We start from the raw sequence: 22486 nt of genomic DNA, 5'->3' as shown, positions 1-22486 counted from the left end.
TGCGTTATCAGAGTGGCGCAGCGGAAGCGTGGTGGGCCCATAACCCACAGGTCCCAGGATCGAAACCTGGCTCTGATACTCTAGCTCAGAGATCAAGCTTCCCCCTTTTTCCTTGTTCTCGGAGCTGACTGCTAACTTGACTTTCAAACCTTTTTTTTTCTTTGTTTGACTGATCTTTTTTGTATTCGTTTTGATTTTTGTTGTGTGCATCGTTGGGCTGGCTGACTTTCTTTTTTCATGTTCTTTCTAAACCACTGTTTAATTTTCTGCTGGCATCTCTGAAGAAATCATGCCATTTCCAAATTATAGAAGCTTGAAACATTTACCTTTATAGCTAACTGGTGGTGCGATATGCCAATAAATAATTGATAAAGGATTTGTGGCACGAAGACTCCTATCCGTACAACCACCAAGGACTGTGTTTTTAGAACTTTCAGCATTTGAAGCCAAGAGCCGCGAGAACCAACCAAAGCTCCACCATTGCAGGACAACGATTTGGGGGATCTATTTGATTGTCGGTGCAAAGAATCTCTGTCCCTCCGAAAGCCACGAGGTGATCCAGCCAAGTTATGAGCCCAGTGTTATATATGTTGCTGGCAAAAAATTCTCTCCATAATATATGGATCTCTAATGTAAATTCAGTACTAGCAAACATAATATGCGATTCCCACTGGCAAAGCTTTTGTACCGGTGTGATATCACGGTTTGAAGAATCTGTACCGATCGCGATCGCGTATTAATTTACAGCCCCACTTCCTCAAAATTTGGGGGAGAATTGCACCAAATCACTAGAAATGCTATAGTTTCTCTGTCTCTCTCTCTTTTCTATGCTAGAAACTTTTGCTAATAAGCTGGTTTATAGCGTAGTGGTGTCCCTTCTTTGTCTCCCCCTGGCATGGTATATAAGTACGTCTCTTGTCACACAACCTATGATCCAAGCTCGCTACAAGCTTAAGCGCAATTGATCAAACTCCACTCCATTTCTCGTGTGTTTTTCTTGCCAATCCATTCATCGAATCGTGACTACAGCAGTTCAATCTCCTGTAAGATCTTGGCTCCTAGTTTCTTAAGAAGACGCATTTATATGGTGTTGGGCTCATATAGATTGTCCTCTCTCCAATCTTGGTTGGTTTTGATAGTCTTATATAGTACCAGCAAAGACATACTAAACTCACTTGTACACACTTTGGGTGTGAGCGTGCGTGTGAGTGTCTGTGTGTGTGTGTGTGTGTGTGTGTGTGAGAGGGTCTGAGAGGTGTGTTCTTGCATTGCATGTTTGTGTCATGCTAGTTTCCATCTCTCTCACTCGTTTGCTCGCTCGCTTCGAAGAATTTTCTTCTTCTTCTTCTTCCATCTTTTGGGCTGGAAATGATTGTTTGCATCCGGTACAGCCGCGGGGATCCTACTGAAACTCCTGCTCGAAGTTTTTCTCTCTTCTATAACGCCCACTTGAGATTCAAACACAAACCCGGGCAGTTCTCTCGTACTTTTCCATTTTCTTCTGTGAATCCCGGGAAGAAGGAATCCTTGCTGCTCTGCTTCGCTGCCAATGCGCTTGAAAGAAAGATGCTAGCACCAGCGGCAGTGGTAGCAGTAGTAGCAAGGATCTCTCTTGTCCTCCTCCAAAGCTCGCAGTCTTGAGAACTTGTTTGCTCCTCGTAGACATTATAGAGTTTCTCGTCGAAAAGCTTACGATTTTTCGGGTGTTTTGTTTCTTGGCGATGCCAGATCGATCGATCGGAATGGCCGCAGCAGCAGCAGCAGCGGTGGAGGAGAAGAAGTTTAGCAGCGATGAATTCGTGGAGCCCGACGACTTGGTTTCGAACAATGCCACCGACGTGTGGAACAGACCGTCGAGGAAATCGACAAGCGGGAACTGGAAAGCCTGTTGGCTCATCTTCGGTAAGCAAATGTCCCACTCACCTTTTGCGACAAACGGAATAACACTCGCTTCTCATGCTGTTGCGATATTTACACTCCTCTTTCTTGATCATCTCCATCTTTCTTCTAATACTTTTCTCTTTATCTTCCCCTCCCTGTTCCTGATGGAACTTTGTGTGTCTCTGTGATCGATCACCAGGTTGCGAGGTGTGTGAGCGAGTTGCGTACTACGCCATCTCTTCCAACTTGGCCAACTATCTCTTTCAGCAGCTCCACGAGAATCGAGCAGACGCTGCCACCAACGTGAACAATTGGAGCGGAACTCTCTTCCTGACGCCACTCCTGGGAGCGTTTCTCGGCGACGCTTTCCTCGGCCGATACCTCACCCTGTCCATCTTCCTCTGCATCTATCTCATGGTAAAGCTCCCAAGTTCCAAAATGCCATCCTTGTCTCTCTGTTCCTTCCACCTTTCTAGATTCCATTGTGAACTTTTGGGTATCTTGATGATTCATCCTCCTCGCAGGCTCTGGTTCTCGTCACCATGTCCGTCAGCGTCCCGGGCATCAAGGCCGAGCAAAACCAGCCCGTGAGCTCCATCCAGTCGGGATTCTTCTACTTTGCGCTCTATCTCATGGCGCTGGGCGCCGGCGGGATCAAACCCAACGTCACCTCCTTCGCGGGGGACCAATTCGACGAGGAAGACCCGCAGGAATCTAAGCGCAAAATGTCCTTCCTCAACTGGTGGTTCGTGAGCATCAGCTCGGGGAACTTGTTCTCGGTCAGTGTCCTCGTCTACATCCAGGTGACTTACGGATGGACGTGGGGATGGGGCGGCGCCGCTGCTGTCGTCGCCCTCGCCACCCTCCTCTTCTTCTCCGGGAGATCAAACTATCGCACCCAAAAGCCCGCTGGAAGTCCCTTCACCCGCGTCGCCCAGGTCCTGGTGGCGGCCACCAGGAAGTGGAATGCGAGCGTTCCAGACGACGATGAGAAGCTGTACGAGCTGAGCGACAAGGAGGCGCAGTTCCCACACATCCGGAAGCTCCCCAGGAGCAAAGAATTCACGTAAGTCCATCGAGCTAGTTAAAGAAACTTTTAGCTCTAGCTTGGAAGAACAATCTTAGCTTACTTCGATTGATCGCGAGCAGATTCCTGGACAAGGCGGCGGTGGTGAGCGAGAAGGATCTGCAGAGCAAGGAAGTGAAGCCGTGGAGCCTGTGCCCAGTGACCCAAGTCGAGGAAGTGAAGCTCCTGGTGCGAGTGATGCCCATCTGGTTCACGAACCTCATCTTTAGCAGCGTCTTCGCCCAGGTGGGCACCTTCTTCCTCAACCAGGGCGACACCATGGAGCGGCATTTGGGGCGATTCCAGATCCCTGCCGCCTCCTTCCCGCTCTTCATCACCCTCACCATTTGTATCATCCTGCCGCTCTACGACCGCTACTTCGTGCCACTCGCGCGCCGGATTACGGGCAACGAGCGCGGGATCACGATGCTCCAGCGCATCGGGATTGGGCAGGTCATTTCCACCGTCTCCATCGCCATCGCTGCACTGGTGGAGATGAAGCGCTTGCGAGTGGCCAGGCAACACGGGCTGTTAGATCGCCCCCAGTTGACGGTCCCGATGAGCGCATTCTGGCTCTTGCCGCAGTACGCGCTCACGGGAGTTTGCGAGGTTTTCATCTCCGTCGGCCAGAACGAGTTCTTCTATGATCAAGCCCCGGATTCCATGCGAAGCATTGGAGCCGCGCTCTATCTCAGCACCATCTCCATTGGGAGCTTCATTAGCAGCTTGCTCGTGGAGATGGTGGTCAAGTTTACAAGTACAAAAGGTGGCGGGGTTGACAGCAACTGGATCAATGACAATCTCAACAGGGCTCACATTGATTACTTTTACTGGCTGCTCACCCTTCTCAGCATCATCAATCTTGGAATCTATGTTCTGTGCGCCAGGTGGTATACTTACAAGAATGTGGGAGATATTGGAATTGGATCATCAATCGATCCCGATATCACCAGCACTACCACCATGGCTCTCGCAAGAGAAAGCTCATTGGAATCTCAGTAACAAGCGTGAAAAAACCAGATAGTTCTTGTTATATCTTATAAATCACCTCTTTTTTCCAAAGTCACTGTAATTCTACTCAAGCATTAGTTACCAAGACTTCCCAGAAGCACATGTATTACACCATAGTAATGTCCGATTCAAAGTTTCAAAGACACGTCACAAGCTCAAAGTGAATAGAAGTCCAGAGTCTTTTTTTATTGACTTTTATACTTTCATGCTATTTATCAGATCAAAATAATAGATAATTGATTCTTCGTCCCACAACTTAGGACAGGCGGCTTCCAGCCTTAGTGCTGTAACAACTTTGCGCTTTTATATATGCTCTACACTGTTGGATGTGGAAGACGTGGAATAAGAGCTCTTCACATTCAATAAGTTGAGAGGAGCTTCCAATTCAACCATCATGGCACCAGAACAACATTGTGCTATCATTTGAGATTCTTGTACATGATAATTCAAGCTTGGGCTTTCTTTGTTCGCTGCTCGAGCAGAAAGGCTGAGTGTACTATAAATAACACTATGGCTAGAAGAGGAAGTAATTTGTGGCAAGTGGGAGTTTTTCCGCTGGGGAGCATACCAGTGGAATGTTATCGGCAGTGACCTCATAGCTCTCCGGGTCCACTTCGATGCAAGGCGTCTCGCTGTTGAGTTTCATGTCCGCTTTGCTTAGATTCCTTACGTTTTTCACTGCTTCGATCCTTTTAGTGAGGCCATAAGCTTGGCCTACATTCAAGTCTTTAGCAGCCTAAAAGAGAGACAAAAGAAAACTTAGAATATAATCGACACAGAGAGGAAAATTGTGTGATATGATGCTTACTTTGCTCACAAATGCAATGGAAGACGAGCTAGCAGCTTTGCCACACGCTGCAAACATTGGTCTCATTATAACCTGTATCATTAATGATCAAAGGTTAATGTAAGAAAGAAAAGAAAAGAAAAGAAAAGAAAACTATCCACGAACGAAGGAAGGACTTTTTACCGGTTCTGGAGTTGGGATGCTGGCATTGGCATCTCCCATTTGCGCCCAAGCAACGTCGCCACCTTTAATAACGAGCTCCGGTTTAGCTCCGAAAAAGCCTGGCTTCCATAGCACCAAGTCTGCGAGCTTTCCAACCTGGTAAAAATCACTTTTTTATAATTCATCGAAGAGGAAGACAAGATCACAGACCTCGATGGAGCCAACAATGTGAGACACACCGTGTGCCACTGCGGGATTGATGGTGTATTTCGCGATGAAACGTCTCACTCGGAAGTTGTCGTTGTTGTTTTCACGATCTTCCGGCAAAGGCCCCCTTTGCAGCTTCATCTTATGCGCAGTCTGCCACGATCGAGTGATCACCTAGTCGTGTACAAACCGGAAAGAACAAAAACAAAACAAAAGTAAAAAAAAGAGAAGACAAGAAGTTTGCGAGAACGAGTAACTTACCTCGCCTATTCTTCCCATGGCTTGAGAGTCCGAAGACATCATACTGATAGCTCCCATGTCGTGGAGAATATCTTCCGCGGCAATGGTCTCGTTTCGAATCCGGGACTCCGCGAATGCTACGTCTTCTGGAATGTTTCTATTCAGGTGGTGGCAGACAATCTATCAGACAAGAAATCCCGGTTAGAAGCTCTGGAAACCGATTTTTTTTCTCCTACCAGCATATCTAGATGCTCGTCGATCGTGTTCTTGGTGAAAGGCCTGGTCGGATTCGTGGACGATGGTAGAACGTTTGGAAGGCCACAAACTTTGATAATGTCGGGGGCATGGCCGCCTCCAGCGCCTTCACTAGTAGAACGAGACACTTCCAGAGTTGGAAAAACAAGTGAAACGAGAAGAAAAGTTCCACCTGTGATAAGTGTGGATCGTCCGGTTTTTAAAGGCTGCTATGGAGTGCTCGACGCAGCCGGATTCGTTTAGTGTATCGGTGTGGATAGTCACCTGATAAGAAGCGAAACAAAGTGAAGAATAAAAAGAACTTCACAACTTCTTTCACGGTTGCGCAATACCTGGATATCAAACTTATCTGCGACGTCGAGGCAGCGATCAATCGCAGCTGGAGTAGTACCCCAATCTTCGTGTAGTTTCAGTCCTATAGCTCCAGCTCGAATTATATCGTCAAGCCCTTCGACTTTGGACGAGTTTCCCTGAGAAAAACTCGTTAGTAAACACTCTAGACAAGAAAATGTGATCGATTCGCTTGCCTTTCCTGTGAAGCCAAAGTTGATTGGAAAATCATCGGTGGAGCGTAGCATGAGCCGCATTTGATCGACAGCAGGGGTGCACGTCGTTGCACAAGTTCCGTGAGCTGGTCCGGTTCCACCTCCGATCAAAGTTGTCAATCCACTCGCAATGGCTTCAGTGGAAAGCTGGGGACAAATGAAATGGACGTGGGAATCGATGCCTCCGGCCGTGAGAATAAGTCCTTCGCCAGCCACAACTTCCGTATTTACCTGTGTTGTCGAGATCCAAAAACTTAGTAGCGAGGAAGAAGATGATAAAAGAACTTACTCCCACGATCATGTTGGACGATACCGCGTCCATCACGTCGGGATTTCCAGCCTTTCCAATCCCACAAATGTAACCATGCTTGATGCCTACGTCCGCTTTGTAGATTCCCGTGTAGTCGATCACCACAGCGTTTGTGATGACTGTGTCGAGCGTCTCGTCGGCCTTGTAGCCGGTTCCTTGTCCCATCCCATCGCGGATCACTTTGCCTCCTCCAAACTTGCACTCGTCCCCGTAGAAAGTGAAGTCTTTCTCGATCTGCGCATACAACTCGGTGTCGCCGAGTTTGATCTTGTCTCCCGTGGTTGGTCCAAAGATGTTTGTGTAAACTTCACGAGAGATTGGACAGGACGCATCTTCCACTGGCCTGAGGAGAAGAAAAAATTGACAAAAGGTCATCGACAACTAGGCTAGGAAACGTAGAAAACAGCTTACAACGCATCGTTTTGTTGCTTGTGACCGAAATTCCGCAAGCTCAGCTCCTCCATGATCTTTGGAAGTCGGGACGAATCAACTGGACCCTCTGCGATACCGTTTCCTCCGCGGATAACGCTGTTTCCTCCAATGCTGACCAGTGCAACAGTCTTAGTTTCACCTGGCTGACGAAGAACACGCACAAAAAAAAACACTGACATGCTATTATCTACAGTGTCGAGAAAAAAAATAAAAGAAAAGGAACCAAAAACGATAGAGAAGAAATGAAGACAAGCAACTCATTGTACCTCGAACCGGACAGCAGTCCCAGCGAGTATGTTGAGACGCATGCCGTAAGACTTTTCTCGATCGAAAACAAGGTACGGGTTTGTCTCGACAAAGTGATAGTGGCTACCAACCTGTGTACAGCATCAAAGAGAGACTTTGATGATTTCTTGCGTGTTTCTGAAGCAACCTTACCTGTATAGGCCTGTCGGCAGTGTTGGAAACTGTAAGCTTGAGACCCTTTCGTCCAGCGTTGATGAAAATGTGTCCCGGAGCCAGAACCAGCATTCCTGGAGCTGGCTGCTCCTGAAACTCGGGGAAAACATCCACGCTTGGAACTGGAAAGATCTTCCAAAACTTCTGTTTCGAGGCGCTTCTTCCGGATCGAGTTTAAGCACTTACCAGGCAGAAAAGAGCCATGGAGAGCTAATGCGAGGTCTCCATTCTCCTTGACAATGGGATGGTGAACAGTTACAAGTTTAGTCCCATCCGCAAATGTCCCTTCCACCTTCGTTTCATCCAAAAACCATAAAACCTTCGGGAAAAAAAAAAGCAAAAAAATACCTGGACCATCTCCAGGAGGTGCCCCACTTCCGGAAGAACTTGCCTCCTGCAAAAATTTCCAGATCAATCCATGAAAAATATTATCAAAAGCTTACTTTCCCAAAAGCTGTCTTCCCAAATCCATGAGCTCGGCCACACTCTTATTTTCCCGGATGAACTCCAAAACCTGGTTTTCTTATCGATTTAATCCGCGAGAAAAGCTCCACATTAAACACATACCTGTGCGGCAATGAGAGCCACAGCCTCGGGGTAATTTAGAGGCAACCCACGAGCAAGTCTCTTTTGTGCCAAAAACCCAGCTTCATGGAGCAACAGCTTGTCAATCTCTTTTGGTCCCAGCCTCATTTTTTTCCACTCTTCTGAGCACACTCGAGACCTAAACTAGGATTTCTATCCAATAAGTCAAACCATGAATATGGTTAAAAAACTATTGTGCTTCAATCATCCAGAAGTTTTAACCTAAATTCAAAACATGAAGCATATTCTCTGGCAGGAAGGAATATCCGACCTCTTTAGCTAGCCCTAACCCCGCTTCCACCTAGAAAAAGCGTTTGACCTAACTAGTAGAGGACACGTGGCGTGTGTGCTGCTGGCAATCGCAGTCATGATGTGACGTGCGTTGTCCCGTGGTGCTGTTTGACGGGACGTCACGGCCGTATCCTCTTTGCCAGAGACCTCGTCCCTGCGACGTGCATGAAGGGTCCTCCTACTACAGTTGAATGGCCGTTTCATACCATGCCCATCGGGTCTTTCCCGCCATCGCGGCCGACCAATCTCGAGCGCTGTGGCATGGACGGCCCGGATGCGCGGCGTATGCCATGGCACGGGCATGTATGGGCCCCAAGTAAAGGTAAGAAACGGAGGCAGATAATTGCATTAGTTACTCCACTTTTATTACCAATCAGGAAAATTGTTTCAGCTTCCTTCTCTCTCGTGGCTATGGCGGACAAGGACAAGGGCGAAGAATCTCTTGTGTAGCTAGGGTTTCCACGCCCGGGCGCCTGTTCACGCGAAGATTTCAAAGCCGCGCAAGTGGGAGCAGCGGCTGAATTCGTCGTCGGCAGCAGCGGCGCTAGACGGCGCATCGGTCGATCATCGCGGGATTCGCTCAATCAGGTTTCGCTCATCCTTCTCTCGCCCGCTCCTCGCGGAGACTGTGCGTGGAAACTTTGTGTGTCTGGAGCTCGTGATGTCAGCGTGAGGTAGCAAATGTGATGGCTTGGGGGAGGGATTTGAAGTCAAAAGGGTGTCAAGTAATTTAATCACACAGTGCTTCGCGATTACAACTCTCTCCTCTCCGCTCTCTACAGTCGCTAGCGATTTCTCCCATCGGCAGGGAGCTGGGATGAAGAACACTGGGCCGCGAGAATTATGAGACCAAGAACTTCCAAAGGTAAGAAGTGGTGGCATGAGGAGCTTTAACGAGAATGTGCTGGGTCTTATTGCTTGCCACAGGAGGACATGGAATTGCGAAGCTCTTGACGTTGGATTCGTGGGGAGCAACAGTACATGGAGCAATTGCTGTAAGCAAAGCAGAGCTACTTGTAGAGTGGGTCTTTTGGATTGATTGATTGGTTTTTTTCGTGTGTGGAATCGGATGGAACCAACCAACAGGGGTGCCATTTGTAGGGACTCCAAAATCGGCTCTGGAGTTTATGATTCCGCCTCCTTGAGTCAACAAGGTGAGGTTCCATAAAAACCAAAAATCTTCTCATATTTCCTCCCGTCTTCGCTTACATATCAATTATTGCTCGCTAGACTCCACCGTCTTGAACCAGTCAGCCGCTTTTATCACCACTGTCGTAGATTGTTCAAGCAAGGTGAAACAAACACGTAAGTCTGTCTGAGTGGTTTTGATATTTTGTCTTCCCAGGTTACATCGGTGGCCTCGCAGTTGCACCGATCGGAAGACGCGCTCATGGCCGATAGCAGTCCGCAGAAGGGAAATTCTACCGACGATGGCGATCAAAAAGTGTGAAATCGATGTTGTATCACTTGAGAGTCTCACGAGTCCGTTGTTTTCGTGTGTACGTTACAGTCCGAGGATGGACCATTAACTCCATCGTCCACCAAAAATCTCGACTCAAAGGTACGCCTGGCACTACATTTCGCTGCAACAGCAACTTCAGGGTTTGATCGTGTCATTGTTTCTCGTGCTGGTGATTTAGACACTTCGACGTCTTGCACAGAACCGCGAGGCCGCGCGGAAAAGCCGCTTGAGGAAAAAGGTGAAGGGCTGAAAATATCATCTCGTCTTTTCCAACTTGCCTCTGACAAAGCATGGTTTCTCTGGCTGTGAATTCAAGGCTTATGTACAGCAACTGGAATCCAGCAGGGTGAAGCTAAATCAACTCGAGCAAGAGCTGCAACGAGCCAGGCAACAGGTACGCTTATCATTTGGCTTGACGTCCGCGTTGCGTAAGCTTAGCATAAAGACATTCCATGCGGAGGCCTTTTGCAGGGATTCTATCTTGGAGGGTATTCAAACGATCAGAGTCATGCGGCGGCGAGCAGCGGTACGCGTTAAAGTCATGTGGTTTTTTCTGTTTCTATTGTTTTTCGGTTTTGGAGTCCAGCGCTGACCAGTTGGAAGTGCAGGTGCTGCTGCGTTCGACATGGAGTACGGGCGGTGGCTGGAGGAGCAACAGCGACAAATGACCGAACTACGAACGTCATTGCAAGCTCATGTCTCGGACGATGAGTTGCGGGTCCTGGTTGACGCCGCCATGTCCCACTACGACGAGATATTTCGGCTGAAAACAGCTGCTGCGAAGTCGGATGTCTTCCATCTAGTCTCCGGTATGTGGAAGACCCCTGCCGAGAGGTGCTTCATGTGGATGGGTGGATTCCGGCCTTCAGAACTTCTAAAGGTGCTGCTGTGTCTTTCTTTTCCTCGTTTTTTTCGAAAGTGCTTAACGTTTTTGTGTGACACCACAGATACTTATACCTCAGCTTGAACCCCTTACAGAACAGCAGCTCATGGGGATTTGTAATCTACAACAGTCGTCGCAGCAGGCCGAGGATGCTCTCTCCCAGGGGATGGAGGCACTGCAGCAGTCACTCGCGGACACTCTGGCGACTGGCTCCTTGGGCGCTGCGTCGAATGTCGCCAACTATATGGGACAAATGGCGATGGCGATGGGAAAGCTGGGAACGCTCGAGAACTTTGTTCGCCAGGTGATGTGATGTATCTGTGGTTTCACCATTGTTATCTCAACTTTCCTTCTACCAGGCTGATAATCTTCGGCATCAAACGCTCCAGCAAATGCACAGGATATTGACGACTCGTCAAGCGGCGAGAGCCTTTCTAGCGATTGGAGACTACTTTGGACGATTGAGAGCGCTGAGCTCATTGTGGGCTGCCAGGCCACGAGAATAAGTCCCGAGTAGGAGGTAGGCTTACGCAAATTCTTACGCTTTTTCCTTTTCTTGTGCCTGTACAATCGGTAGTGGAGCAGCCTAGCGATAGCAAGCAGTAGACAACTCTTTCCATATTGTAATCCTTCCATGTAAATATAAGGTATGCTTAAGTTTCTCTCCTATTATATTTTTCAGCTCTTTAGAAACTTCAGTGAAGCTTTCTCTCTTCGTCTAGAAGTATGTCCAAGCTTTGAACCTTTCAAAGTTGGCTTCTTTTTGCTGCCACCAAAGTTGTTCTGTTTACACACAGAAAAGTTTGATTCCGAGACTCGTGAACCCTCCAGTCTGACTGAGAACTAGCCTAGAGTGAGACAAGCGCATCTTCTCAAAACTTCTCAGTACATATTCTGAAGCAACTCATGTTTCATGCCGCTCTAGCAGTTAAATAGAAAAGAAAAACAAAACAAAACAAAAAAAATGTCTTCCTGGCTGGTGCAACTGCTTCTGAATTTTTTTTTGGAAAAGTCTTCTAGTGGTGCAACTGGGCTTTGCTTTGGGGAATGCATATGAAAGTGTTCAATCATGCACCTCAAACCTAACAATATTGTCATGACTTGGGGCAAATTGTATTTCTCAAAGGAATTCATCACAGCTGGTTGTTCCCAATCCCTATCATTCCCACCAAACATTCTAAGAAACTTCAAAGATGGATGTGAAAGAGACCTCCATCCGTTCCCAGTCTAATTTATGTGTGCCAACATTGTCATACCACGTCTCTTGACATTTTGCCTGGGATCTGTGGAAAAATCCTTGGAGCATTGTTTAGACTCAACAAGATTTGGATGAACTAAAAATCCTTTATAATATCTTTAGAAAAACGAGCTCCCAAAAAATAATCTTTATAGAAAGCTCCCAAAAGCTGACCTAAAAAATGGGAAGAAAAATCAGGCCTGGAAAGAACCCTCGCCATAATGACATGAAAGCAACCAGAAAGTATGCCGCTATGATATGGAGTGTACGGTTTAGCATGAGGAAATTGCTCGCCACGTGGCACACTCCCAACGGCTACATCTTTGCCCCACGTCCGACGTGGCCTGGCGGCATTGGAGGTGGCCGCGGCGGACTTTGTGGCTCCAAGAAGGCCTAGGGCTTTCCATCTTCCTTCTCGACGAGGACTTCGGCGTGAGTGCTTTGTTCTTGGCAGGAGGCGGACGCTGGCGGCGTGTGGAGGTCACTGTCGATCGATCGATCGGTTTCATTCGGGAAATGTGACTCGCGAGTGATGGAATTCGCGTGCGCGCAGGCTTGGCTCGTAAGATCGGGATCAAAGATCGGCCAATTCCGGGGGCCAGGCCGGGATTTCGTGTTCTTGGGGATCGATTCTCCCAGTTCTTCGCCCCGGTCGCCTCATCTGGGAGTACAGTAGCTCGGACAAGCCGTAATATCGATCGATCGATCGACAAGGATCATGGAGAGCGGGGATTCCGTGCTACATTTTCCGCCTGGATCGACGCCGGCCGTGATTGTAGATATGTCTCCACTTCTAGGGGCGGGCACCAGCAGCAGTGGCTCCGGCGAGGAAGAATGGAGGAGAAGTAGCGGTAGAGGTAGGATACAGGGAGCCGCGAGGTTTTTCCGCCACGCCGGGAGTGGCAGGGTGATGCGAGAATCGTCCATTCTCGTCCGCGAGACAGCGGTCGAGCAGCTTGACGAGCGGCAGAGCGATTGGGCCTACTCGCGGCCGGTGGTGGTCCTGGATTTGATCTGGAATTTGGCCTTCGTCACGGTGGCTCTAGTGGTGCTCGTCATCAGCCAGAGCGAGCAGCCGTGCACTCCTCTTCGCATTTGGGTGCTGGGATACGCTCTACAGTGTGTACTCCACATGTCGTGCGTTGTGAGTGAGTACCGGAGGCGGCGAAGGAGGCGATCTTCCGGGGCTGGGATGGAATTGGAGGACATGGAAGACAACGAGATCGATCACATCAGGTACCTCTTCTTCTTTAGCTAGCATTGAGCAATGAAGAAAAGCACAGGCTTTTAACTGGTTCTTCCTTTTTTCCTTTTTGCAGCTTGGCCAAACGGCTGGAATCTGCAAACACCATGTTTTCGTTCGTATGGTGGGTCGTGGGATTCTACTGGATTACTGCCGGAAGCGAGGCTCTGGTCCAGAGCTCCCCGCGAGTTTATTGGTAATTAACTCCTCCTCGCTCGCATTCCATTCAATGCCTTTGTTTGTGAGATGCCATGGCTCGACGAGCGTTACTCACTTCTTGTTTAACTTTGCTTGCAGGCTGTGCATCGTGTTCTTGGCCTTCGACGTCTTTTTCGTGGTGTTTTGCGTCGCGCTGGCTTGTATGATAGGCATTGCCGTTTGCTGCTGCCTTCCGTGTATAATTGCCATCCTTTACGCTGTTGTGGATCAGGTACGTTTGTTTAGTTGTTTGGTTGAGTACAAGCGAAAGGCTGACGGATTTCCTTCACACGCAGGAGGGTGCCTCCGAAGAGGACATCAGCGTATTGCCCACCCTCAAGTTCAAGAGGGTGAAAAGTCCCAGTTGCAGTAGCACCAAACCAGACGAAGAGGACAAGGCAGCACTGCCTGCTGGTGGAGTCATGTGCTCTTCGGAATCTCTGTTTCAGCGCATGCTCTCTGCCGAGGATGCGGTAAGTGGCTGGTTGGTGTGCTGCTAATCGCTTGTTTCTTTTCGCAAAATTTGGTTTTTCTTTTTTCCTTGTGTTTGCTGGAATTGACTGTTTTGTTTGTGTTTCAGGAGTGCTGCATATGCCTGTCTTCGTACGAAGACGACGCGGAGCTGCGTGAGTTGCCTTGCAATCACCACTTCCATGGCTCGTGCATTGTCAAGTGGCTGAGGATAAACGCTACTTGCCCCCTGTGCAAGTACAACATCATCCACCGGAGTAGCAGCAGCAGCAGGCGCAGCGATTCCATTGGTGGTGAAGACGAGGTATGAAGCAAGCAGCAAACAAGCAACCAGCTCCAGCTTTTCTTCCATGGAGCAGAGGATCAGAATTTTGACAGATTAAACGCTGGAGGCTGCTTCAAGAGCTTGTGTTGCTGCTGCTAATTCTCTTGTACAAAACTCTGATGTTATCAAATTCAGCTGGCTCACAGCTCAACCCAGTATCCTCCAGCCTCAAAGAAGAAAGCACCCACCGATGAGAAATTCTACATTTGAAAGAATGCTTCCTAAAACCTCTCAGAATGGGATCTTTGTCAGATAGTATCCGAATTAAAACATGTTTAAACAAATCAGTGCTCATTGTAAGTAGAGAAAGATGAACTTGAGCGATCGAAAAACCAAAAAATTGGTGTAGTTTTACACGTATATACTTCTGGATGGGTGGCAGTAAAGAAGTATATCTCGCCACCCAAGCATAGAATGCGTTTGTAAACGATCCGCTGTCTCGATCCGCTGTAAACGATCCTGCATATCGAGCCTGTATCATCGAGCATAACTCACAGAAAGGGGCCGTAAGCTTCCAAAGCTTTGCAAACAGAGAAATTTCAGCTGCTTAGGATCTGGAGCTGTCCAAAATGAACACGTTAGAGTTTTTTTTAGTGTCTGAACTGAACCCAAGGAACTCACTCAAAGGTGTGTTTGCAGTTTTTGATGGGTGGTTCTTTCCGACCTTTTGCTATACTGACATTGAAAAACTAGGTTTTTACCCAAGCCCCAGCTCTATTTGACAGAAGGAAATAAAATCGATTCAAATTGGGAGCATTGAACCTGTCAATGTGAATTTGTCCTGTTACGTTTCTGTCAATGTGCTCATAGCTCCAATTCTGAAGGAAAAAACAAATAAATTAATTTGTGTGGTGAAGAAATACCATTCACCATCATTTTATCTAATAGTAATTATAACAGCTATTTCAATCCTATGTACTGCTGGTGTGGAGTTGGGGACATGCAGGTTCAAAGGTTCAAGGATGGCAAGCAACTCATCATGCAGGTTTGTGGTGGCAATGGGTACTCACAAAGTCGTTAGTGTTGCCGTTGCTGGAGGACAAGAGGGAGGGGCAGCTCAAAATTGAGGACCGGTTCTTTGTGCCATTGTTGTTTGTATGCAATGCAATGCAGAGTGAAGTGTAGGACAGTTTCAATGTCTTCAGCGCATAAATAACAGATTCAGTCCTCTCAGGGTAACTTGCATCCCTCATAATTACCAACTTCTGAGTGCAGGCGATGTTGTCCCACTCAATAGCATGCCAGGATTCTGCAGTGGTGTCGTCCCGATAGCAATACCAATAAATTGTTGCAGGTTGATAGCTAATAGATAGTGTTGGAATCTTGTATCATATTAAGCCCCCATTATTAGAAAGCTCACTCAAGCCAATGGCTTGGGACTGTTGTAGTATTTTCGTGGAGGGGGGCCTCAAGATCCATGCCCAAATCTTTTGTCCAAGAGTGAAGATTGTGCCACCAACCTTTGCTATCTCTAATGAGGTTGATAGAATCTGAGACAACATATTTGACCATTTTATCTTGAATAGTGCATATGAGGTTGAGGATGTAGCATTGTGTTTTTTCATACTTGGAGTTTAATCAAGAGCAAGCCAAATTCCATAATTAAGATCCCAATTGCTATTTTGTTGCAGCCAAATTCAATATTCAGGAACCAACGGTTAAGTTGTTCCATTTATCTCTATATCATTCGTGGTAGTCCAAGACCCCAAACCTCCCTAGCATATGTGAGGATAGTGATCACTTTGCATCCTATCAAAAATACCAAGAATCCTTGCTGCTCTGCTTCACTGCCAATGCGCTTGAAACAAATATGCTAGCATCAGCAGCAGTGGTAGCAGTAGTAGCAAGGATCTCTCTTGTCCTCCTCCAAAGCTTGCTTGAGATCACTCTGGAGTGAGTAATATGCTCTTGTGGCTCCTTGAATGCATTCTATTGTCCTAGCCTTCTAGGGATTCTTGTGGTGGACCATATACCCAATACTTGTAATTTTCTACTTTGACCAGCAAGTGGTGTTGGTAATGGAGGTCATTGTTGTCACTTCGTTGTCATGGATGACCAAATACCATGATCTATGTTTTCATAAGGTTCACAAATAAACCAGTAGTTTATCAGAAGGTCACAAGAAAATCTAGCTGGTGCTAGAGGCCTTGACGAGTTGTGGAAAACAGGAGCAAATCACCTGCATATAGGAGGAGGTAGAATGTCAAAAAGATTTTCGTCGTGAAGAAGTGTTTCAAATATCAATGTACAATCTAAACAACATAGGGGATAAGGGACAGTCTTGCTTATTATGCATTCCACTGGTCGACTTCCTGGATATTCTACAAGTATTGTTATATAGAGTTGTTGAATGGCCTATACCAACTTTGGTGGAATATTTGGCTCTCAAAGTCACTGAAAAAGTTCCTTTCATGGGATTATGTCAAATGCTTTAATGCTTTACAAAAGTCTATAAAGCAATAAAACAATTTCTTCTTCTTGTGTATCATTCATTCATACACAGTTCACAGTGTGATGGAGATGATCTAATTTAGGTTGAAAGCCAGCAACTTGTTTGGAGTTGGTCTCACTCCAAGAGACAAGGTGATGCTCTAGAATTATGGAGAAGATAGCTCACCATAATGGTTTGATAATTTTCTTGGACCATAGAATCTCCAGATTTACATGGTTTAAAGTCCATTATTAAGGGAAATTTTCATTTGCTGCTTGTTCAAAGATTGGGCAGAGTATGCATGCTAGGAACTTCTTGTCATATGCTTGGAGCAATTCAGCTGTGAGACCCCAGGTATGTAGGGCTTTTTGTTTGCGAAGACGATCAATCGTAGTGAGAATGTCATTTTTACTAAATTGGATTGGAGCTTGTGATTGGGAAGTGGTAGAGTCTTTTATGTGCTGAGTGTAAAGCTGTCTAAAGTAGTTCACCCAAATCTTAATGTTGTTGAGAAGGATGGGATTTACAGGATTTTTGAAAATCTTGGAGGTTTTATGAAGTGATATTTAAAATTGCCGTACATTCTCTAAGTTCTTCTGAATACAATATTAGTGTTATTTCCATTTACATAGTCATTGAAAATATTGCTGGAAAATTGCTACATTAGAAGCACTTTGTTTGACTTTTTGTTGTTTAATTCGATGAAGTTGACCACATTTGTCATCCCACCAAACAACTCTTAGGGACCTACTAATGTGATTTATCTTGCGTTATGGGAAAATATATTAGGCAGCTATGGTGATGACACAAAAGAGCAATAAAGCATGCTTGGTAGGTGTATAGAAGAAATATTAGAGTTCCACAATTTTGCCACCCGTTGCTAGTAAAGTGCAAAACGTTCACCATTGATTTTGTAAATGGGGAACAATGGGGACAAAGATGATAGCCTTCATTATGGTGGTAGGGTGATAGTTAGTCCAAGGGGATAATGATCAAATACCCATTGGTCAGAAGAGCTCTAGAGATGAAATGCTGTGGTGTGAGGGTGGTTGGAATTCAATATTCATGATCCAAATGCAAAACAATATATATATATGTTCAAATACCTTTATATTATGTTTTTAATAAATCTGCTAATGTATGGCAATGTCAGAAAAATAAAAAGGTTATTCCTTGATTATACTCAATATCTCCTCTAAATACCAAATTGTATCACTTATGTATTATTCTTCTTCATAAAAAAAGTGTGACTCCTTCAACAATTTTAAAATAGTATCAAATTTACACTAGCATTAACTCCATTGATACTGAATATTTTAAAGATTTCCCAATTGAATTTCTAAATTCTATCACTCCTCTAGACTGCCACTATACAAATTGATACTAATTGAAGGTTGTATAGGTATTTTTCTGAGAAACATGTCTCCAACAATTGGATTATGCAATGGGACTTGATTAATGGTCAAAAGAAATTTGCCTAAAGTTTAGAACTATGAAATAATTATAGATGAATTTAAAGGTACTAGAACTTTTATCCCATGCATTAACTTAACACCCTCTAATTTAAATGTTCCATTTTATATGTCTTAAAAACAATTTCCTCTTTGTCTTGAATACTACTTGACAATTTCAAAGTGCCAATATCAAACATTTGATCGTAGAGGCATCTACTTCCAACTAATCTTTACTGATGGGTAGCTCTATGTTGCACTTTTAAGATGCACATTACCACAACAACTTGCAATTCAAGTTGACACAACTCATACATAAGGCCGTTTAATTTCATTCAATTCATCAACATTCACCATCATATGAGACACAAATCCCTAAACCCCAAAGTGGAGCCAAAAGGGTGCCATGTGGTAGTGGTTGAAGCGGAAGCTAAACAAGTGTAACACGTTTGGACTGAAAGCTTCAACTTGAAAAGTCAAAAGTGAGAATGGAACTCTCAAGAAGGGCTCAAGGAATGAGCTCAAAGCAAGTAATAAATGATTCTCTAGAAAATGAGTCCGAGATGGAGTCTGAGATGGATTCGAGATGGAGTCGAGATGAAGTTTGAGATGGACCCGAGATGGAGTCCAAGATGGACCCGAAATGGAGTCTGAGATGGACCTGAGATGGACCCGAGATGGAGTTCGAGATAGAACCCGAGATGGAATCAAGACCAAAACTAAGACCAAGACTGAAACCGAGTCTGAGTCCGAGATCGAGATTGAGACCGAGTCTGAGTCTGAGTTTGAGTCTAAATACAATGTGTGTGTGTGTGGGGGTGCGAGGGGGTTGGGCCTTAGTGGAGCCAATTTGGCTAGGAAAGGTTAGTGTGACTTAAGAAAGTTATGCCCATGTGTTGGGTGATAATATGTCCACTAAGGAATCCAAAACTAGAGTGAATATGGATAAATAAGTAGAGTAGCTTGGTGAAGTGTTCAAGAGCCAGCTCTAACCCCCCCTCAAATGGTCGATGCTCCCAGTCCAAATGTGGGTGGCACTACCTACTTAGATACCTAGTGTGGCTTAACAAAACCTCGCTCTAGCCCCATGGCTAGAGCATTCAAAGGCAGAAGGTGGAGAGAGTACCTATGAGGCTTGCATAGAGCTATAGTGTTCCAAAATGTTGTTCGAAAGTTCTGGATTATGGAAAGGAAGAAGAACAGTCCTTTGGTGTAGTGACCAAGGATACAGTCACATGGTGAGGAAGTCCTAGAAGACAGTTGAATATAGTGGTCAGGCCTATGGATCTTGACCCAGTGGCAGTATTGATAAATGCAACCATGGACAGAAAAGAACTTGGTAGGGACTGAAAAAGAGATATTGGGGAAAGCTATTCCCCATATTTACGAGCATTCTAAAGATGCTAAAGAATGTTTAGGATGATCACTCATGGATGGATGGCTAATCTTTGAGAGATGGAATTGTGATGTAAGTGGTGTTGGATCATTGGTGTAACAAATGTGAATGGGCATGGCCTTAGCATAACGGGCTGATATGTCGGTGGTACCTTTGGGTGTCGGTTATGGAATTGGACACGTGGAGCATTTGGACCAAGTGCAAAGGTTGAGTGGCATGGATGCCATTCTTGGGGTTAGCAAGCCTTAAGTCCAGAATAAAACTTATAGAGGTTATGAGTGAGACTCCTCGAAGTGGTCGAATGTGTAGTTAAGTGACTAAAGTAGAATGGAAAATTTAATTGCTTACACATCAATATTGTATACAAAGAAGCTTTATATCAACTAACTCCTCTTTTACTACACCTTAAAACATAAAAAACAAACTACAATAAACATTTTTTATTTTTTAACTTTCCCTATGGTCCAATGGATAGCAATGGACCAGTAATGCCCAATGCTAGAGATGGAGGCCTAGGAGCTTGCACCACTCAAGCATGGGGATCTTCATGGTATGTGCTAAGCATGATTGCTTAGACCATTGAAGAATGATCTACTTCCTTGCATACTGGATTGACACTAGATTCTCTAACTTAGTGCAAATGTGTGTGCCTGTGCTAGTATACAAATGGTGGGGAGACGAAGGACCTCTCCCCCTGGATACCCTGGCAGAAGTCAACATCTCTCCAGCCCAAATGATCTCACACAGTAGCAGATCCTATATCTACAGTCTTATCCATTTCCTTTTGCATGCATCTTATCTTGTTTAATGGTTTTCTTCAAGAGGGTTTGGCTGACCAGGGATAAGTCCATTGTCATTGTCCTTACAATCCTATCTAGCAACTCTTACTAGCTAAAGCCATTGGATCCTAGGCCTGGGCCAGGGTCGGTAGCCATGGTTGTGGGAAAAATCACATTGATGGTTGGATGGCCAATCAATAATGGGCATGTTGGCTGGAAGAGAAGAAGCTCATTGGGTGTTATGGGTGAAAGCCATGGATTAGAGAAGACACATGTTGGTCCAGGAATCACATTGCACCCAGGACAAGAGAAATCTGCCCACTGCCTTGGATCCATTCCCAATAACATGTACTCTTAGCATCATTGAGTGGTGATGAAGGATGATCATGCCGAGAATTGTCGCTGGGCTCATGCCACATAAAGTTTAGGATTGCCCACAGTCATTTGGAATCGACACTTCTATGGCTGCTACATCACAGCCTGATGCTTTTACTTCTGGTTGACTAACACTAGAATTAATTCAGAGCTTCTAGGATATAGACCAAGAAAGTAAGTTAGGTGTTGACATTGAGCATTTTTTCTTGTAGTTTTAGTGTGACAATCAAGAAGAAGAAACTTTGTGCCGGTTGTAGGTGTCAGTAGCTAGATCGCAAGTGTCTTAATGGGCTGGCCATACAATCAATAACAGCGGCCACTAATTTGGCCTTGAACCACAGCAATCTGGCCTTTTGTGTGCTGTAGACATTTGAGATGTGTCCATTTGGGTTTGTGGACGCCATCGAGCGGCAGAGCTAGAGCCAGAGCTAGCCTTCAACGTGGCTAGAACCATCAAGAGTTTGTAGTCCCTATTCTTCTACATGAGAGAACAAGCCCAATGTGAGTTCTCGAAGCCATAGCTTGCAAACCCCATCCACCTCTCACAGCCCAAGCGTCATTGTATTCTCCAAAACTTTGACAAGCTTCCCATTGAGCTCTTTGCCTTCTTCTCCAACGGCCAGGCCCTTGAAGTAGCTTGCATCGTCTGTTACACAACCACCTTCCTTCATCCTTTGCCCTATTCAGAAACTCAGAGAGCTAGATCTTCCTGCCCATTCTCTGCATTCAGAGTGTTCCAGTAGACAAACACGATCGGCTCAGATTGTTGATTGATAAACCGGGCTCATTTGTGCTTCTGCAGTGCTGGTGGTAGTCAAGACACAATGCAAAGCATGGGAGGCTTTTTCAATGCTCACCACAGCCTGGAAAAGGTGTGCCAGTCTTGTGTCTAGGTTTTGTTATTTGCTAGATTAGTGTTGATCAAACAAACATAGATAACCTCAGCAAACCTCTTGAAATGGCACCAGCCACCCAGCATTTGATAGGCAATTGCTAATCTATTCCATAATGCTGATTGATGGCTTGGATTTAGAATTATTTAAAATATGCTTTTTCAATCCAATGGCAAAATAAAGCATATCCATATCAATATTTATAAACTATTTAAAACTCTAGTTTGAATTTGATGTATATCCTGGAAGAGTGAACAGACAGTTCCAAGTAGCTTCGTAGGGATAGATCTTTACGTGTACAACACTCCATCTGCTTCGTTTAAATGCACTCGCCCTGGCATGTCTCCCACATATTTTACTCTTAGTCCAGCATATGGAAGGGAGATGGATCTTGAGCATTTGCATCGTCCTCTTCACTGCAGCACTATGGCGATTCGTGACGGTCTACTGGTGGCGCCCCAGGGCGATCGCGGCGCAGCTGAAGAAGGAGGGCATTCAGGGGCCTTCACCCCGATTCATGGTAGGTCAAATAGCTGAAATCCAGAACATGAGGAGCGCCATCAAGGATCACGACATGGAAAGTTTCAGCCACGACATCTTCCATCGGGTACATCCTGCGTTGCTCAAATGGCGGAAGCAATATGGTATGTTCTTGTCATCCCTGATGAATCTCAAAGCTTCGTTTCTGATGATCATGGTCCAGGGAAGAGATTTGTGTTCTGGTGGGGAACTGAACCAAGGATATCGGTCTCGGAGCCTGAGATCGTAAGGGAGGTTTTGTCTAAGAAGTTTTCTCATTTTGATAAATCGGAGGCCCGGCTGCGGTTCACGAACTTGTTCCTTGGTCGTGGATTGGCTTCTGTTACTGGAGAGGAATGGAGTCATCACCGCCGACTCGTAGCACCGGCATTCTTTCATGAACGTATTAAAGTGGGTATTCATACTGTTATCTTCTCATGATGTCTCGCTGATAGGTGTTTCTGATTCTCCTGTACACAGAAAATGACCGGTACCAATCGCGGGGTGTGCATCTCGCATGCTTGATCAATGTGAAGCTACGATGCAGCAGAATCCCGAGATTGAAATCTCTGGAGAGGTGCGTAAGCTCACA

The 22486-nt window shown here is 45.8% G+C and overlaps 5 protein-coding genes and 1 non-coding gene across 10 annotated transcripts in view; 5 read left to right on the top strand and 1 right to left on the bottom strand.

The window, feature by feature from the left end:
* Positions 1–6: 6 nt before the first annotated feature.
* TRNAM-CAU lies at positions 7–78 on the top strand. The gene has a single exon. It is a non-coding gene; the product is annotated as a tRNA-Met (tRNA).
* An 868-nt stretch (positions 79–946) lies between these two features.
* On the top strand, positions 947–4009 carry LOC9660053 (protein NRT1/ PTR FAMILY 8.1). Of its 2 annotated transcripts, XM_024674243.1 has the most exons (5): positions 947–1043; positions 1729–1902; positions 2081–2298; positions 2406–2947; positions 3031–4009. In XM_024674243.1, the coding sequence occupies exons 2-5, from the start codon at positions 1743–1745 to the stop codon at positions 3947–3949; spliced, it is 1839 nt and encodes a 612-aa protein (XP_024530011.1). In that variant the 5' UTR covers positions 947–1043; positions 1729–1742; the 3' UTR covers positions 3950–4009. The 2 variants fall into 2 exon arrangements, with proteins under 2 accessions (XP_024530011.1, XP_002969637.2); XM_002969591.2 differs by lacking the exon at positions 947–1043 and having other exon boundaries at positions 1264–1902.
* A 344-nt stretch (positions 4010–4353) lies between these two features.
* On the bottom strand, positions 4354–8083 carry LOC9646694 (urease). Of its 4 annotated transcripts, XM_024674238.1 has the most exons (17): positions 7923–8083; positions 7799–7869; positions 7704–7749; positions 7542–7647; positions 7335–7477; positions 7163–7273; positions 6876–7039; positions 6444–6807; positions 6137–6385; positions 5942–6079; positions 5782–5873; positions 5591–5720; positions 5376–5534; positions 5118–5288; positions 4929–5063; positions 4767–4838; positions 4354–4694 (listed from the first exon to the last, which is right to left on the bottom strand). In XM_024674238.1, the coding sequence occupies exons 1-17, from the start codon at positions 8046–8048 to the stop codon at positions 4473–4475; spliced, it is 2499 nt and encodes an 832-aa protein (XP_024530006.1). In that variant the 5' UTR covers positions 8049–8083; the 3' UTR covers positions 4354–4472. The 4 variants fall into 4 exon arrangements, with proteins under 4 accessions (XP_024530006.1, XP_024530007.1, XP_024530008.1 ...); XM_024674239.1 differs by lacking the exons at positions 7704–7749; positions 7799–7869; positions 7923–8083 and having other exon boundaries at positions 7335–7487; positions 7542–7640; XM_024674240.1 differs by lacking the exons at positions 7704–7749; positions 7799–7869; positions 7923–8083 and having other exon boundaries at positions 6876–7007; positions 7542–7640.
* Positions 8084–8570: 487 nt separating this feature from the next.
* LOC9646693 (transcription factor TGA2.3) lies at positions 8571–11243 on the top strand. The gene is made up of 12 exons (XM_002969590.2): positions 8571–9096; positions 9159–9226; positions 9318–9385; positions 9462–9523; positions 9577–9675; positions 9742–9792; positions 9872–9931; positions 10010–10087; positions 10165–10219; positions 10302–10573; positions 10641–10880; positions 10936–11243. The coding sequence occupies exons 2-12, from the start codon at positions 9213–9215 to the stop codon at positions 11080–11082; spliced, it is 1146 nt and encodes a 381-aa protein (XP_002969636.2). The 5' UTR covers positions 8571–9096; positions 9159–9212; the 3' UTR covers positions 11083–11243.
* Positions 11244–12183: 940 nt separating this feature from the next.
* On the top strand, positions 12184–14334 carry LOC9646692 (E3 ubiquitin-protein ligase At1g12760). The gene is made up of 5 exons (XM_024674499.1): positions 12184–13049; positions 13133–13252; positions 13354–13486; positions 13551–13727; positions 13835–14334. The coding sequence occupies exons 1-5, from the start codon at positions 12532–12534 to the stop codon at positions 14033–14035; spliced, it is 1149 nt and encodes a 382-aa protein (XP_024530267.1). The 5' UTR covers positions 12184–12531; the 3' UTR covers positions 14036–14334.
* Positions 14335–21696: 7362 nt separating this feature from the next.
* The window catches only part of LOC9660052 (cytokinin hydroxylase), a 1953-nt gene continuing 1163 nt past the window's right edge, over positions 21697–22486 (top strand). The window contains exons 1-3 of the mRNA XM_024674212.1: positions 21697–22019; positions 22079–22305; positions 22350–22479. Coding sequence (XP_024529980.1) covers positions 21749–22019; positions 22079–22305; positions 22350–22479 — 628 coding nt within the window. The 5' untranslated portion in view covers positions 21697–21748. The remainder of the gene's footprint in view (positions 22020–22078; positions 22306–22349; positions 22480–22486) is intronic.

This window comes from Selaginella moellendorffii, unplaced genomic scaffold, assembly GCF_000143415.4.
Source record: "Selaginella moellendorffii unplaced genomic scaffold, v1.0 SELMOscaffold_12, whole genome shotgun sequence".
In the NCBI taxonomy this organism is placed as follows: domain Eukaryota; kingdom Viridiplantae; phylum Streptophyta; class Lycopodiopsida; order Selaginellales; family Selaginellaceae; genus Selaginella; species Selaginella moellendorffii.
Note: the sequence above shows the minus strand (reverse complement) of the source record. Positions and strands in the feature narration are given on the sequence as shown.

Excerpts from the sequence above, each read along its gene's own strand:
- LOC9646693 (XM_002969590.2), top strand. Across the intron at positions 9,524-9,576 it reads TCGTAGATTGTTCAAGCAAG|GTTACATCGGTGGCCTCGCA; the intron begins GTGAAACAAACA and ends TTGTCTTCCCAG. Across the intron at positions 9,793-9,871 it reads CCAAAAATCTCGACTCAAAG|ACACTTCGACGTCTTGCACA; the intron begins GTACGCCTGGCA and ends CTGGTGATTTAG.
- LOC9646694 (XM_024674238.1), bottom strand. The coding sequence starts at position 8,048 with ATGAGGCTGGGACCAAAAGAGATTGACAAGCTGTTGCTCCATGAAGCT. Across the intron at positions 5,721-5,781 it reads ACGATCCACACTTATCACAG|TGAAGGCGCTGGAGGCGGCC; the intron begins GTGGAACTTTTC and ends TCGTTCTACTAG. Across the intron at positions 4,839-4,928 it reads GCATCCCAACTCCAGAACCG|GTTATAATGAGACCAATGTT; the intron begins GTAAAAAGTCCT and ends TTAATGATACAG.
- LOC9660053 (XM_002969591.2), top strand. The coding sequence starts at position 1,722 with ATGCCAGATCGATCGATCGGAATGGCCGCAGCAGCAGCAGCAGCGGTG. Across the intron at positions 1,903-2,080 it reads AGCCTGTTGGCTCATCTTCG|GTTGCGAGGTGTGTGAGCGA; the intron begins GTAAGCAAATGT and ends ATCGATCACCAG. Across the intron at positions 2,299-2,405 it reads TCCTCTGCATCTATCTCATG|GCTCTGGTTCTCGTCACCAT; the intron begins GTAAAGCTCCCA and ends TCCTCCTCGCAG.
- LOC9646692 (XM_024674499.1), top strand. The coding sequence starts at position 12,532 with ATGGAGAGCGGGGATTCCGTGCTACATTTTCCGCCTGGATCGACGCCG. Across the intron at positions 13,253-13,353 it reads AGCTCCCCGCGAGTTTATTG|GCTGTGCATCGTGTTCTTGG; the intron begins GTAATTAACTCC and ends CTTTGCTTGCAG. Across the intron at positions 13,487-13,550 it reads TTTACGCTGTTGTGGATCAG|GAGGGTGCCTCCGAAGAGGA; the intron begins GTACGTTTGTTT and ends CTTCACACGCAG.